Source organism: Trifolium pratense, linkage group LG2 (genome assembly GCF_020283565.1).
Source record: "Trifolium pratense cultivar HEN17-A07 linkage group LG2, ARS_RC_1.1, whole genome shotgun sequence".
Classification (NCBI taxonomy): Eukaryota; Viridiplantae; Streptophyta; class Magnoliopsida; order Fabales; family Fabaceae; genus Trifolium; species Trifolium pratense.
Window position 1 is genome coordinate 24,213,553 of NC_060060.1, and position 17,274 is coordinate 24,230,826.

The 17,274-nt window shown below is 29.2% G+C and overlaps 2 protein-coding genes and 1 non-coding gene across 3 annotated transcripts; all 3 read left to right on the forward strand.

Moving 5' to 3' along the window:
• The first annotated feature begins 9,429 nt into the window (after positions 1 to 9,429).
• Positions 9,430 to 11,955, forward strand: LOC123905062 (transmembrane emp24 domain-containing protein p24delta9-like). Its single transcript, XM_045954680.1, has 4 exons — positions 9,430 to 9,735; positions 10,496 to 10,708; positions 11,420 to 11,496; positions 11,597 to 11,955. Exons 1-4 carry the CDS (start codon positions 9,499 to 9,501, stop codon positions 11,739 to 11,741), a joined length of 672 nt encoding a protein of 223 aa, XP_045810636.1. The 5' UTR covers positions 9,430 to 9,498; the 3' UTR covers positions 11,742 to 11,955.
• Positions 10,854 to 11,050, forward strand: LOC123911917. Its single transcript, XR_006810787.1, has one exon. It is a non-coding gene; the product is annotated as a U2 spliceosomal RNA (small nuclear RNA).
• A 2,170-nt stretch (positions 11,956 to 14,125) lies between the features above and the next one.
• Positions 14,126 to 17,046, forward strand: LOC123905063 (transmembrane emp24 domain-containing protein p24delta9-like). The gene is made up of 4 exons (XM_045954681.1): positions 14,126 to 14,531; positions 15,785 to 15,997; positions 16,660 to 16,736; positions 16,832 to 17,046. The coding sequence occupies exons 1-4, from the start codon at positions 14,295 to 14,297 to the stop codon at positions 16,974 to 16,976; spliced, it is 672 nt and encodes a 223-aa protein (XP_045810637.1). The 5' UTR covers positions 14,126 to 14,294; the 3' UTR covers positions 16,977 to 17,046.
• The last annotated feature ends 228 nt before the right edge of the window (positions 17,047 to 17,274 follow it).

Below are 17,274 nucleotides of genomic sequence, written 5' to 3' on the forward strand. Positions count from 1 at the left end.
GAAAGTTTAAAATATAAAAAAATAGAAGGGATATAATATTTGGTAAAAAAATAGAAAAAAGAACAATGGTAAAATCATTACCAAAAAACCTTAGGTCTCCATATTAATATAGAAATATAAATAAGGATAATGTAAAAATTATGAAAAAAAATAGGCTATCTTATTAATATATTAGTAAAAACATAGGTCTTGAAAAAATCACCAAAAAACTTATGTCAATGTATTAATATATGAGTATAAATATAGTCACTAAAAATTATTAAAAAATAGGCAATCATATGTGAAAATATAGGTCTCACAATAATCATAAAAATAATTAGGTCACCGTATTAAATATGAGTATAACCTGTAAAATTGTAAAAAAAAAATAAAAATAGACAACTTAATTTTTATTTTATTTTTGTTACAAACAACTTAATTAATATATAATTAAAAGTATAAGTCCCGTAGAAACCACAAACAAAAAAGTTTCCATATAAATATATGAGTATAAATATAGGTCCCGCAAATATTATAAAAGATGGGCAAGCTTATTAATATGAGTAAAACACATAGGTCCCCGTGTACAAAAAAAAAACACTTAGGTCCCCAAAAATCACACAAAAAATTAGGTTCTCGTATTAATATATGATTATAAATATAGCTCTAAAAAAAATAGTAAAAAATTGAAAACAAATATTTATTTGAAAAAGTGCAAAAAAATAGGAATTTATTCTTGGATTAAGATGAGGGTATAATAGGAAGATAATGTGCAAAAATCCACTTTATTAATTAAGTGTTATCATTCTAACTGAACACTTATAAAAAAACGGAAGGAGTAAAATATTAAGATGGAATTAACCACCTCAAGAAAATTTTTAAAATATTGAAATTATTTACTAACTTTCAAATATGACACAAAATATTCATGAAAGTGATGATGTGTCAAATTATTAAGTAGGGGTAACATGAGATCTTCACATGTATCTTATTTTCTTAGGTCCTTGTAATATATATATATATATATATAGGGGTTTTCTAACTTAGACCCTAGTTAGGTCTAAGTTAGCAAGGTGCACCTTTTCAATTGGACCAAAATACCCATTCTTTTTAATTAATTAACCAAAATACCCATTAATAGACGCAGATCCAGTGTCGCGCGCGTACCGAAGGACCATGGTTATAGACCGTTGATTTCCATTAGACAGCCAAGATCTGATCTCATCCAGACTGTCTGATCAAGCAGACAGCCCAGATCATCCTGATCCATCAGATTCCAGTGCCTGCGCCACACTGGATTACAACCTGGAGAGAGAAAAATTTGCTTTTTAAAAGTAGGACACGTGTCACACAATGGTTGGCTGGGCGTGATTTTTGTTCATTTAATACTTTGAACTCAATTATTTCGTTGTAAATTAATTTTTATTTTTTTATTTTTATACCAAAATTCATAATTTTTTTTGTCTACAAATAGAGACTTGGTTCGTTTGATTTGGACACCGAAAAAAAAACGCAATTTTTCACTACCTTAATCTCATTTTTTGTCTACTAAATACGTTACTTGTGTGTTGTAATTTAACACGCACCACTCAACCAACTCACTGAAACCATTATACCAGGAAAATAGTAGATAATATTCTGGAACTTTTGGTATATTTTATGAAATTTTTGGAGACCTGAAACTATTTTTAGTTAATTAAATGAGATAAAACGGTAATTAAAAACTAATGTTTGCTTCTGAAACCATTTTACTGGTAGAATGGTTGCACATAGTTATATTCTGAAACCATTTTAATGGTAGAATGGTTTCAATGAGTAATTTATTAATTGTGTTTGCTTCTGAAACCATTTATCTGGTACAATGGTTTCAGAGAGTTGTAATCTGAAACCATTTTGCTGGTAGAATGGTTTCAGTAAGTTGATTATTAGTTATTTGCTTCTGAAACCATTTAGCTTGTAGAATGGTTGCACATAGTTGTATTCTGAAACCATTTTACTGGTAGAATGGTTTCAGTGAGTAATTTATTAATTGTGTTTGCTTCTGAAACCATTTATCTGGTACAATGGTTTCAGAGAGTTGTAATCTGAAATCATTTTGCTGGTAGAATGGTTTCAGTGAGTTGATGTAAGGTAGTGAAAAATGAGATTAAGGTAGTGAAAAATTGGGTTTTTTTTTCTGTGTCCAAATCAAACGAACCAAGTCTCTATTTGTAGAGAAAAAAAATTATGAATTTTGGTATAAAAAAAATAAATAAAAAATTAATTTACAACGAAATAATTGAGTTCAAAGTATTAAATGGAAAAAAATCACGCCCAGCCAATCAGACAGCGACACGTGTCCTGCTTTTAAAAGTAGATTCTTCTCTCTCCAGGGTGTAATCCAGTGTGGTGCACGCGCTGGAATCTGATGGATTCGGATGATCTGGGCTGTCTGATTGATCAGACAGTCTTGATGAGATCAGATCTTGGCTGTCTGATGGAAATCAACAGCCTGAAACCATGGTACTGCGGTACGCGCGCGACACTGGATCCGCGTCCATTGATGGTAATTTGGTTAATTAATTAAAAAGAATGGGTATTTTGGTCCAACTGAAAAGGTGCACCTTGCTAACTTAGACCCAACTAGGTCTAAGTTAGCAGCCCCCCATATATATATATATATATATATATATATATATATATATATATATATATATATATATATATATATATATATATATATATATATATATATATATATATATATATATATATAGTATGAATATAGTTCCGTAAAAATTATTAAAAAATAAGCAATCTTATTAATATGCTAGTAAAAATATAGGTCTCGCAACAATCATCAAAATAATTATGTCACCGTATTAAATATGAGTATAAATTTAGGTTATACATAAATTATTAAAGATCAGGAAACCTTATTAATAAGAGGATAGATATAGGTCCCGCATAATTCACACAAAAGATTAAGTCTCCGTATAAATATATGAGTATAACTCGTAAAATTATAAATAAAAAAAACAAACAACTTTATTAATATAGGAGTAAAAATATAAGGCTCGTAGATATAACAAAAAAAAAAGAGGTTCCCGTATTAATATAAATATAGCCCGTAAAATTATTAAAAAAAATAGACAACATAATATATTTGTAAAAACACAAGTTCTTTGAGAATCACAAAAAATAGTAGATTTTCGTATTAATATATGAGTATAAATATATGTCTCACAAAAAATAGTAAAAAACTGAAAACTTCATTAATAAGAGTAAAAACATATGCCTTGCAGAAATCCCACAAAAAATTAGATCCTTGTATTATTAAAATATTGAAATTAGTTATTAACTTTCAAATATGACACAAAATACCCTTGAAAATGATTATGTGTCAAAAAATGAAAAGGGGAAAATTTGTGATTTCATATGTATCTTCTTTTTTCCTTCAAAAAAAAATGTATCTTCTTTTCATATATTGTAGATGTGTCATTATATTCATTCATCGGTCATAATTATTAATTTTATGCGGATTTCTATATGTTATTTATTTTATTTTTTTTAAGGTAAAGAAACGTTTTAAATTGAGTAAGCAAAACAAAATTAATACTGCATATATTAATTCGCCTATATAGTAGATTGTATAGGATTTATCGATGCCCAGTTAATTGATATGTATCTTCTTTTTTCCTTCAAAAAAATATGTATCTTCTTTTCATATATTGTAGATGTGTCATTATATTCATTCATCGGTCATAATTATTAATTTTATGTGGATTTCTATATGTTATTTATTTTATTTTTTAAGGTAAAGAAACATTTTAAATTGAGTAAGTAAAAGAAAATTAATACCGCATATATTAATTCGCCTATATAGTAGATTGTATAGGATTTATCGATGCCCAGTTAATTGATTTTTGTTTAATAAAAATATTGAATTTGTATAAAATGAGGTAATTTGAATTTGGGTTACATACAAAAAATTGGAGTTTTAGATAAAAAAAAAAAAATCATGGGAGAAGTAACAAATAAAGTGGAGTTTTATGGTTATAATTGGGTATTTAACTCATATTGGTTCCAAAAATATAACAAATTAATTCATATGGCTTAGTAGTAAATATAATAAGAAGTGTAACTAAAAGGTTAATGGTTCAAATTCTGCTGAGAAATGTTAGAAATGTTTTAGCATTTTTCTACTAATTTTTTTTTAATAAAGACACAAAATACCCTTGAAAATGATTATGTGTCAAAAAATGAAATAGGGGAAAATTGGTGATTTTATATGTATCTTCTTTTAATATATTGTAGATGGTTCCAAAAATATAACAAATTAATTCATATGGCATAGTGGTAAATATAATAAGGAGTGTAACTAAAAGGTTAAGGGCTCAAATCCTGCTGAGAAATGTTAGAAATTTTTTAGCATTTTTCTACTAACTTTTTTTAATAAAGACACAAAATACCCTTGAAAATGATTATGTGTCAAAAAATGAAATAAGGGCAAATTGGTGATTTCATATGTATCTTCTTTTAATATATTGTAGATTATTTGAAAAAAGTACAAGTAGTATCTTAGAAAACAGTAGTATAAGTGGTACTTTCTCAGACTATGGTTATTGTGTATTAAACATGTAAAATTGAGGGATGTTACCTTTTTAGGTATGAAATTGAGTTAAATTGGTGGTGAATTCGTAAATAAAATGGTTTTAAACAAGTTAACTCATAGGGAAATCGAGATAAACTTGATTTTTGTTTTATAATTAAGTTAAAGTTTTGAATTATATGTTGATGCAAAAACGAATAAGAGCATCGGCGCAAGAATTATCTTCATGATATATTAACGTGACTATGGACTGAAGATGAAGGACAATACCAAGACTAGATTTACTATAAAAAAAAATGAGAGTTTCTATTCTTCCACATACTCCAAATGGTTAACGAAAAGAGACCAATTTAAAATTGCCAATAGAGGTAGTGAGATTCCAATGAAGTCATTCATACAAGCCAAGACTAAAAAATTCACTTCAATTGTCGCTAGTCATATAGGGGTTTCAATAATCACGAACGTTTTCACAATCACGAAGAACATGCATACTAGTCTCGTCATTGGTATCAAACCTAATTCAAGCTGCATCATGAGTCATATTTCTATGTTTTCTCTCCTCATTAGTAAGTAATTTAGCATGACTCAACTGTCAAAGAAAGGCTCAGATTTTTTTAGGACCATTCCAATTCCAAGCAAGAAAGAAAAGCTACCTGAGTTGGCAGTATAGCTTAAAAATTCACAATCATATTTGATTGAGAAAACACCATAATTTGTGAGAGACCAACAAGAATAATCTATATAGCCAATTAAAGGTGGCAGAAAGCTCCCACCATGTATATAATAATTTTAATACTATTATTTTAATATGAGATAAGATAAACGTATACGGGTTTACAAGTCGATTCTTCCCGGTCAAAACGAGTTGAAGTAAAAAGTTTGACAATTGTGTCCCTAACAAAATTTAGTCAAAAATAAAATAAAATTGTAGAATAACATGCAGAGCCAGAAGATTTCCCCAAAAACTAATGCTAGGAAGTATTTTTTTTATTTTGTCAACTACTTTTTATGATACTTGATTGAGATTCAAAACAATAGCCTTATTACGAGCACTCCAAATTTCCTACAAAGTAAGATTTATGTTTAACCAAACTTGCATTTAAGCCAATTTCTTAAAAAAAAAATTACAATTTACGTTTAACCAATTTTAATTTTTTTTGGCTTTGTTTTAGTTTTAGGATTGACAAAACTTTAGGTGTAACTTATATGAACCTCAAAAAAGATTAAAAGGTGGACACTTGTATTTTATTAGTAAACTTTAATAAAATATTAAATTTTTCCATTTTTTAATGTGAAAACCATTATTTTACTAAAAATAGTAAATGTTCCCATTGAACCGTTTTATCAATCAATTGTTAATGACTTGATCGATATGCTTGACAACCATATAATCCATATGTATAGGCATATGTATAGGGGTGCACAGTAGGCGGATATGGGCGGGTTCAGGCCTAAAGTTGTCATCCGGTCTAAATTGCAGAGTCGAAAAATAAGGTCCAATCGACTCGAAAAATGAAGAACGGTTTTTGATAAAAATTTAGCAAGTGTACTAAATTGTCGTCAAGTAATAAAATCAAAGTTCGTATTCACATGAATTGTTTCAATCTCGACAAAACAATTAAATTAATTTAGGATTAATAATTAAAATGCAGGGGGGAGTTTAACTTGGTTTGGATTTTTATCATAAACTTAAAAATGACTTAGAATTCAAATTAAGAGAAGCGATCGGTCCTTATTGGTTCATCTAATTACTATTTTTCTTGGTAATTTTATGTATGATTACAAATTACTCCATGTAGTTTCATGATTAGATTAAATCTCAATTGATTATGCTCAATGTCTTGGTAACATAATCATCTCCCTTGATCATCAATCCTTAATGTCTTAGGTGACTCGATGATCAATTGAGGAATAAAAACCCTAATCCTTAAAATCTCAATTAACAATCCGAAATGTCTTAAGTGAAAATTAATTGATTATTTATCCCTAGATCGATGATTCATTTTTATCGTCATAGTAAACAAATCATTGAAATCATCATATAAGTTGTGAATTCATACAAAGCATTAAACACAAGAAATAATCAAAGAAACTAACTTCGAAATTCATTGATCATATCATATGATAATCACATTCTTCAAGAAAAATAACAATTAGAATCCCCTAAGGACCAATCATGGAAATTTAGTTACACATATATAGTGAAAAGAGAAATTACAATCAAAAGAGTAAGAGAAAGCATGATTACAAGTTGATCTTGATGTGTGGCTCTTCAATCATTGCTTCCAAAGCTCCTAGATCTCTCAATTCCCTTCAAAATGATGTTTTTCTAGTCAATTTTCGATCCCCGATTTCATATCTACTACTTCCTTTTATAGCTGAGACCAATAAATGAGATTTTCGCCCCAGGCACAGAAATTTCGCCCCAGGCATAGAAAATTTCGCCCCGGGCGGAAAAACAGTAACTTGGCCAGATTTTTGATACACTTTTCGCCCCAGGCACGAAGAATTTCGCCCCAGGCGGAAAAACAGAAACTTTGGCTCTTTTTTTACCAATCTTCAGCTACTTTCTTCCTTTGCAAATATTCTCAAACTAGTGCATTGTTCCTCCATGAAATAGGTCAAAATTCTTCTAAAAACACTTGCAATTGGTCTTTATTTTCATGTAATGACGCATGTCATCAGTTTTCAAGGATTCGGGTTTGCGGTTTATGCGGGTTGTCAGGCGGTTTGAAGCGGTAACAAACCCAAAATTTGGGAGGGGGCTGAAACTACTTGATGCCAGAACTGACCCCCGAACCAAATTAAATTGGTGGTGAAAACCTAAAAAAACCAAAAATTTGGAGTTTAGATCTAGAAAATATGCAACGAGATATGAGATAATTATGAAACAAACACAAAAGGAAAGTCTTTAAAACCCTAAATTGACATAAAAAGTAAGAAAAAAATTAAAATCTCAAATAAATTAAATTAAAATATAACCTTTGATTTCAACGAAGTTATGGGTTTCAAAATGTTTTAGTCTCCGTGGATTTGAGGTGAAGAGGAGACGTTAGAAGAACTTAGATTCGGCGTTTTGATTTACTCATGCGGGCGGGTTTCGGCCACCGTCGGTCTAGTTTCCTCTACCCGAACTCACCCGTACCAACCCAATCTAAACCGGATTTTTCAACCCGTTAACCCGCGGCCCATTATAAACCGCCCAAATCTCCAATTTTTGGGCGGGTTTTATTGGGTTCAGACGAGCCTCGGTTTTTTACCCAGCCCTATGTATAGTTTTATTTTATCATCGACCCATATGTTAAGTTTTATAGAATGCTTTGATAGTGTCAAAAGTGAGCGGTCATTTTAATATGCTATATTTTATTTATAAAATAAAAAAATAAAATAAAGTGAGCAGTCCTTCAACAAATTTATTTTTTCCGGTTATTATAAATTGGTAGGAAATTTTCACCATCGTTGTCGATGATTAATTTCCATCAAATAACATGTGTGGTGGACAATGTAGGTTTTCTTCTCTCAATCAAATTTTCTACAAAGGCATCATGAGTCAGGAATCGAACATAACTACATATTTAAGATGATCAAAACTCTTATTATTTTGATCAGTTCATTGTTGGTGTCCTCGGATGGATATAAGGGGGAATATGGTTCCAATTTTTTATTTTATTCCATTATATTTTTCGTGTTGGTGTACGTAATGCTATTTCTATGTCATCTAATGGATTTAATTTTGTACAATTAAAATTTCAGGTCATTGTTGCTTCCATTCTTGGTTAAAATTTTAAGCAATAAAAATTTAAGTATTTTTATAAAGTATAATATATTTTACATAATAGTAATAGTAATTTTTTAAATTAAGAGTTAAAAATGAATAAATTAAAAAGTTATAATTCGCTTCATTTCATTCTCTTTTCAAACAATGAAGTGGAAAAACAAAACTTTTTTCATTCCGTCATAAAATACTCAAACAATGAAAATGATATTATGTTCCATTTCAATCTGATCCCCTCCATTTTCATTATGTTTCATTCTGCTCTCCTATGTTCTTTTTAACATATATAAATAGAGCTTAAGACAATCAAACGTAAAATTCAAAATAAGAATCAATTAAACCCAACCACATATTTTCGTGGAGTGAATGGTTCAATATGGTTAAAAGGTGTCGGAGGTCTTGGTTCAATCGTAGACAAGAAAAAAATTAAATATTAACACGACAAACTAATTAACGACTAATATTGTCCATTTACAAAAATATGAAAAATAAATCCAACCACATATTTTCTGTCAAAAGAAAAAATCCAACCACATGTTTAACAACAAAATCTGCGACTAAACCTAATTAATTAACCCTAATATATGTTAAAATAATTTTTAACAAAATAGTTTAATAAGACTCGAACTCTAATTTTATTTTAAAATTATTATAGTACATTTAATATCAATATATGATACTCCCTCCGTTTTAAATTACTTGACTTTTTAGAAAATTTTATTTTTTTCAAATTACTTGTCTTTTTGATAATTTATGTTATATTTTGTCTATTATACCCTCCTTACTTTAAATCTTTTTATTGTATTTTTTTTTTACTAATCTTCTTTGTATAATTTTAAAAAAAAAATTGATACATAACATATTAAATTTATTGAAAAGAGAAAGTGTGTGAAAAAAAAAAATATTGGTGAATTAAAATAAGAGTATAATAGGAAAATAAAGTGCAAAAATACAATTTCTTAATTTCTTGTTTTATTTCCTAAAAAGTCAAATTATTTGAAACGGATGGAGTAGTAGATAAAACCCGCGCTACACGGGTAGGATAGATTAATAGTAATTGTGCTCATCACCACACCCTTTACTTATAAGTAACGTGTGTGTTCTAATTCTTCTTGCTTCTTGTTATTTCACTACCAATATAATTATCATAAACATGTTTGGATTAAATACACAACTATTCAACTTGTTTTTTCTTCTACTTTTATCTTTGGAACTGTTTTCATATTCAGTTCAATCTATGAGATTTGATTTACCATATGGTAAAGGTAAATTAGCTGGAAGATGCTTCTCCGAACACATAAAAAAGAGTACAATGGTAGTTGGCAATTACTCCATTGTCAATCCAAATGAAGGTCACCCTTTGCCAGCAAACCACACTATTATTGCTCAGGTATTGATGTATTCACCATTTTGTATCTAATCTTATTTTTGTTCCTAATTGTTGATTTTCTTTTCAATTGATATTATTTATTTTACGAAATTGATGTGGTCAAGTGTCCGAACCACATACATGTGGTCTGGTGTTCGATCTTAGTTCAAATGTACGAAAATTTACTACCTTTTAAGATAAAAGATAAATAAATCGTTAAGAAAATGATTTGTAAATATAGATTTAAACACTCGACAACACATTTATATAGTATGGGGTACGACTTTTATCTTTTTTAAATAAAATTCCTCTCGGATTGCGGGCAAGCTCCCTCCCTCTTGTATTTAGTCGATGTATTTAGTCCAAATTCTTAATTAAATATATCAATTTTCTTTGACCAATTTTTCCATATATTTTGGAACGGAAGGAGTATTTACGACGGTGTGGATCGCGAGTAGGATATCGGCTAAATTTGTGTGCATTAATTTATGTGATTACACGTGAAATATACACAATGAACATTTATTTCATTTTATGAAATATAAAATGTTTTGTAATTTTGGATAAACTGGATTCGTAAAACTCTCGTACGATGAATAAGTTGGTCTAAGTAGTAAGGGGATTTGAGTCTTTTATAAATTTTTTCAATAATGAATAATCACCATTAAATGATGTGAAAACTTCATACCTATAACATGGTAATAAAAAACTTGTGAAGTTATTTGTTGATTTATATATTACTTTCGATCATTTTTTATAAGAGACGGTTAATGTGAATTAGGTGTCGACACATGGAGGTAGGGCCAAATATCATGTTGCAGAACGTGTTCAAGCAGGGCAATTTGCATTTGTGGCATATGAAAGTGGTGACTACCAAATATGTTTCATTGATACAACTGAAGATCGACAAGTAACACTCTCTATTGATTTTGATTGGAGAACTGGATTGCCAGCCGTAGATCGCTCCAATATTGCAAAGAAAAGCCACGTTGATGTAAGTTTTTCTATTTTTTTTTTAGTTTAAAATTGACATGCAAAAAAATATCTTAAAGTTTTTATGCATATTTAGTGCTCAAAGGACGTGTGTTGTCATTGACTCATTAACCCAATTTAATTAAATTTGACATATAATAAATTTAATAGTATTACGGCTTTTTGCTAAGATTAAGTGTAGTATATATATGTTCTTATCAATTTAATATCCGATATGTGGGCTAGTAGTATACACGATATTAAATTTGTTTTTTGAAGAGAAGAATCCATCACAATAGCTGACTATTGGATCTCTTATGGATTGTTTTTGCGTTGTAATTTTATTATGAGCAATTCTATGATGCACAAATGAGACAAATTAAATCGGTAAGTGTCACTATTGGATGCTATAAAAAAAAGGTCTCATCATTAGATCAAATGATGAGACATATTCATCAACTTGTTTCACTTATATGCATATTAGATAAGCCTTGGTTATGATATTTTCTACCTTATATCTTAATTCTTGTTGGACCAAATTTTTTTCAACCCCAAATATAAATTGTTTAGGCATACATATAAAATTATACATCATTTAATTATTTAAAAAAAAATTTACTTTTTTTCTTTTCATGTGAGTTGTTATAAGAGGTACAAAAATTATGTATATTTTATATCCATCCAAGACTTTCTCGATTTTATTTTTATGAACTATTTCTCTAACATGTGACAGAAAATGGTACAAGAGGTACAAATTATGCATGAAATTGCCTTGGCCATTAAGGAGGAGATGTCTTATCTTCTTCAACGGTAAGCACATAAACATTTGTTTCTCTATCCCCTAATTCAATTTTCAGGTTCATATATATGGTTCTTATTTTAATTTTTTTTTTAATTTTTTTTTCTTCAGAAATAGAGAAATGTTAGAGATCAACTGGGTAATCGACAATAGAATGTTCATGTTGATTTTCGTCTCATTTTTTGTTAGCTTCTCAGTAGCAGGGTTACAACTATGGCACTTGAAGAGCTTTTTTCAAAAAAATAAAATCTTATAATTTTTTTTTTGTTATTGTTTAATTGTACACCTTAATTTTCTTATGTGCTTTGTAAAATAAACTTGTGTCAGTTTCTAGGATACACATAATGCAACTTGTATCAGACTGAAGGGGATACACATATATGCTTGATGTAACTAATGAATATGTTCACATATCACATGATCCAAATCTACCTTTTGCCTAATGAAATGATAACAAATTTCATCCTCCATTTTTTCTTATTTTGAAACATTAGGATCAACACCCTGCCTGCCTTGAAACATTAGGATCAATCAAAGCTTCTGCACACTTGAATCAAAATTGTTTCCATAGTCACTTTTCACAACTCGAAATTATCCCAAGAAAGTCCCTTGGTATCCATGGGGGCCACATTAAGATTGTTCAGTTTGTCTTACGGTGGACGTCAATTGTTGTGAATTTGTTGATGTGTACCTGTAGTCAGTGACGGAGCCAGAGATTTTGAACAATAGGGGCACCATATATAATTTAAATTTGTAGCATTAAATATGATTTTTTCTTTCTACACTATCCTTTGATAATTTGGAGGTATTAACCAGGAGAACAAACCATATATGCATGTGAAATAAAATTTTGGTTAAAAATTAGTTGTGGATACCACATGAAAATTTACGTGACTTGTTCTCATTGGTTGTTGAATAAATACCCTAATTCTAGCTCTCAAAAAACCATATGCTATGTATAAACAACATCAAATCAACATTTGTGCTAATGAGTTTAACTTTTTTGGACTCTCATAACAACTTTATATTGTTGTGTTTTGGTTAAAGTGTCAACATATATTAGCATGACAATATATATGCTCTCTATATAAAAAAAAATCTTAAAAAATTTGTGGAGGCATGTGCCCACACACCCGACTATGTGCCTCCGTCTCTGCCTGTAGCAAAATTAACAATAACCAAATAACACAATAATAATCACGAACAATCAATAAGATAAAGGAGGAGGAGAAAGAACACACGATATTTATTTAACCAGTTCGGTCCCTATGTACGATAGGGAGAAAACAACCCCCCATTCCAAAAATAATTACAAGAATTAATCTTCAATCATAATCTTACCATTTTCCCAAATTTCTACTCGTGGGTCAAGAGACTCAGGGTCCGTTTGGTGCGCAGGATAGGATAGTGACAGGATAGGATATACAACAGGATAGCAATAGGATAGGATATCAGCAGGATAACAGTTATCCTCAATTATCCTATCCTGTGTTTGGTGCACACAGGATAACATACATGATAACTATTATATCATATTTTTAATACATACTTGTTCATACCAATATGATAAGATACATAACATATTTAAATGACAAAATTACCCTTGTAAAACAATTGTTATTTTTTAAAAATTACATTGTAATACTTTGAATTTTATAAATAAAAATATAAATAAGTAATCAAATAACTTTAAATTTTAAATACAAATCACGAGAAAATAAACAAATTAAGTGTTTTATATGAATCATGATCAAATAAATAACTCAATTATACATGTTAGATAAACTAAATAAATATATGATATATCTCATATATAAATAATAAAATTACCATTGCAAAAGAATTATATTTAAGTTGTTATTAAATTTAAATTAATATTCCTAATTTGCAATTTTTTAATAATTATTTTACTTTAAAATATTGACTTTTTAGGAGAATTTTGATTTTTTAGATTATATAAATTACAAAATTACCTTGTGAGAAAATCACATATATATATATATATATAGATATATATATTTAAAAATTAATTATTTTATTATTAATTTACCATCAAATTATTTTATTAATTTTCAGTTTTTTATTTTAAAATATAAATCAATGATTTTTTTTCTTATCCTATTCTGCTGGTAACCCAACTCAAATTCAGGATAAGAATTTTAACTAGAGAAATAGGATAGAATAAGCTTCAGGATTAACTTATCATATCCTGCTGTGTCACCAAACACTGGAATTGAGACAGGATATGATACAGTTATCCTATCCTGTCTCTTATCCTGTGCACCAAACGGACCCTCAATGATTTAGTATTACAATGTGAGTTCAATAATATCCACGAAAAAAGGGAGTAAAAACGCATGTTGAGGTAGATGGATTCTCCAGTGTAGGTGGGGGTTTGTTAACAGATTTATTCTTCTTTTTTTTTAGCGATTTTGAATTTGTATCGCATGTTATTTAGTTAAAAAAAAAGTCACATCCATCAATTGCAAAATATTCTCACTAAATAGATGCGACAAAAATTAATTTACATTGAATTAGCATATTTGATCTCTCTGTTTTTTTTATACAAGCATATTTGATCTCTTTATAGTAATAAAAGGTACAAAAATCATAATCAGAAGTATGAACCAATAAAAGTCAACCAAATAATTAATTTTCGTCAAAAAAAAACCACATAATTAATTAATAACCAAATTTGTACAACCACATAATAAAATAGATTAATGGTAATTATAGTAATTTGTAACCCCCCTCCACTTAAGTGTTTTGAATTCCTCCCCAATTTCTTCTTCTCATTGCACCAACAATCATGAATACGTTTGGATTAAACACACAACAATCCTATTTGTTTTTTCTTCTACTTTTATCTTTGGGATTGTTTTCATATTCAGTTCAATCCATGAGATTTGATTTGTCACATGGTAAATCAGCAAGATGCTTCTTTGAAGACATACAAAAGATTAGTACAATGGTATATGGCAATTATTCCATTGTCAATCCTAATAAGGGTCACCCTTTGCACCCTAACCACACTATTACTGTTCAGGTATTAATTTATATATTTGTATCTAATTTTTCTTTGGTACATATTGTTGAAATTAAGGTAGTTGATGAGAACATCTACTATTGATTTTATAAGCACATCAGAAATAATGTATTAGTCGTTGATTTTTTCCTGTTGAGATTATTTATTTTACCAAATTGATATGTACAATTTTTAAAACTGCGATGAACCTAATTCAACCTTATAAAATTGTAATTGTTTCGACATATAAATATATGTTTGAAGCAAGCCACTAGGTTTGGTCTAATAAGAGAGATTTGGGTAATTAGCAGAAGGTCCTGGATTCGATCCTCTCTAACTCCATTGTAACAGGAAAAAAAATATATGTTTGAAGCCTCCACTAAGATTTATCGGACATATCTATTGTCAAATTTTCACTATTGGACCACTCAGGTTCAAATGTTCTGTCGGTCAGTCCTAAACATAAATGGTGTGTTACCTCACTATATTTTTATAAGTAGGGGCAATTCTCATCTAACAAATCAATTTTGTTGAAAGGTTGGATTAGGTCCCAACTCAAAATTATAATAATAAGTTGTTTGGTGTTTTATCGTAGCTTTCTATTTAAACAGAAAAAGTTAGTAATTAGCGGTTTTGTGCTTTATTATAGTTTTTAGAAACCGACCAAAATTTGTAATGAGTTTTTAATGTTAGTATTTCTCACCTTCACCGGGACTTGAACCTAAACCTTTAACTCCTTAACTCATTTTTAACTCTTAAATCAAATTAGTTGAGCTACTCACCTCACCACATATTTTTTTAATGATATATGATGTATTAATCCTTAAATACACTTACATACCAGTAGAATTTGGTGATATTGCAAAATATACTAGATATGGAGGATTATGGTTTGATCCCCGCAACAACAATCGGAAGAGGCTGGAAGTACTTGATGTCAGCACTGACTCACAAACTAGATTAGGCGATCCAGTGGACCAGATACTGTGAAAACCAAAAAAACCAAAAAAAATTATATACTAGATAAACAAAAAAATTATTTCATTTCATTTTATAAAATAAAATGTTTATTTGTTCATAAACTCAAGTTCTACCGACAAAAATGATGAAAGTATTAGGTCGGACAATGTCATAATAACTGACGTTTGAATTCCGATTCCTCCACATATGTTTGAGTTTTGAATAGCTATTGTAATTTCATTTATCTATTTAAAAAATTGTTCATATATATTAGATAAGGTAGAAATATGATTTAGTTGTTGATGTTGTTTTAGGTTACACATGCAGAAGACGGAGGCAAATATCATTTAGCAGAGCGTGTTCAAGCAGGGCAATTTGCATTTACGGCATATCAAACTGGTGATTATCTTGTATGTTTCATGCTTACAGATGATGATCCTCAATTAACATTCTCTGTCGATTTTGATTGGAAAACTGGAGTTACAGCTAAAGGTCGCCCTAATATTGTAAAGAAAAGCAACATTGATGTAAGTTTCTCAATTTTGTTAGTAAAAAATAAAAAGTTTTTAGTCCCAGTAAAAATATCATCCAATAACCAAGACATTGAGCTTACGTGGTTATGAGTCTCACCAAAGGACGATCGTTCGGCAGAATTCGAGTTGGATTTTTGGGTGGAACAATTTTTTGGTCAAACTTACCACGCAGCAGAACTCCGAATTACTAAAGCCCAATTTTCCTAGGAATCAGAGGGTTGACACAAAAAAAAAATCACTTTTTGTTCTAGTTCTTCTAAAAATATATTTTTGTTTTCGGGTATTGCATAAGGGAAAATTGGTCAACAAAAGTTGATGTATTTAGTCCAAATTTTTAACCAAATACATCAACTTTCTTTGAACAATTTTCCCTTATATTTTGGGACAAGGGAGTACTATTTTTAGCTTAGTGGCACCCTAATATTATATTTTTTTGTCAAATAGTCTAGTGGCTAAAATCATATATTGTAAGTGCGAAAAATAGAGAATTTAGAGTTTCTATCAACTAAGTTATACTCGCAAATATACTATCTTTAGTTTTAGTCTTTGGTGTTTTGTTTTAGCTCTATATTCATGTTTAAAAAAATTGAATAAAATGTTCATGTACAATATATTACAAGTATCTATTCTAATATGAATCAATTTTATACGGACAGTATATGACATATGAAGTACAAATTATGCAAGAAACTGCCTTGGCCATTAAGGAGGAGATGTCTTATCTTCTTCAACGGTAAGCTATTTTTAATTCAATTTATTTGTCATAATTATTAATTCAATCTTCAGGTACATATGTATCTTACTTCAATTTACCATTTTTTTCTCCAGAAATACAGAAATGCTAGAGCTCAATTGGATGACAGACAATAGAATGTTATTGTTTATTTTCGTTTCATACTTTATTTGCTTCTCAGTAGCAGGGTTACAACTATGGCACTTGAAGACATTTTTTCAGAAAAAGAAACTCATATAATATTTTTCTTATTAGTTAATTATACAACTGAATTTTCTTATGAGCCATGTAAAACCAACTTAAATCTATTTACAACATACACATATTTTTAATGGAGTAATAGTTTCATGGAAAATGATATGTTGGGTATTGTTTATTCTCTTCATGTTGGGTTTACAAAGTTGAAATCAACATCGATGCATCCAATAAATGAGTGGTGTATTTCGGATTTGGAGAGGTGATAGCACTGCAATCGATCATATCCGGATCGTTTGATTAAAATCAGATGTTCCAATTGTTTAGCTTGAATTTTATATTT

What these genes read in the sequence shown, in the direction of transcription:
- LOC123905062 (XM_045954680.1), top strand. Translation starts at nt 9,499, where the DNA reads ATGTTTGGATTAAATACACAACTATTCAACTTGTTTTTTCTTCTACTT. An exon ending in ACCACACTATTATTGCTCAG is followed by an intron (nt 9,736 to 10,495) that starts GTATTGATGTAT and finishes AATGTGAATTAG; the next exon opens with GTGTCGACACATGGAGGTAG. An exon ending in CAAAGAAAAGCCACGTTGAT is followed by an intron (nt 10,709 to 11,419) that starts GTAAGTTTTTCT and finishes AACATGTGACAG; the next exon opens with AAAATGGTACAAGAGGTACA.
- LOC123905063 (XM_045954681.1), top strand. Translation starts at nt 14,295, where the DNA reads ATGAATACGTTTGGATTAAACACACAACAATCCTATTTGTTTTTTCTT. An exon ending in ACCACACTATTACTGTTCAG is followed by an intron (nt 14,532 to 15,784) that starts GTATTAATTTAT and finishes ATGTTGTTTTAG; the next exon opens with GTTACACATGCAGAAGACGG. An exon ending in ATGTCTTATCTTCTTCAACG is followed by an intron (nt 16,737 to 16,831) that starts GTAAGCTATTTT and finishes TTTTTTCTCCAG; the next exon opens with AAATACAGAAATGCTAGAGC.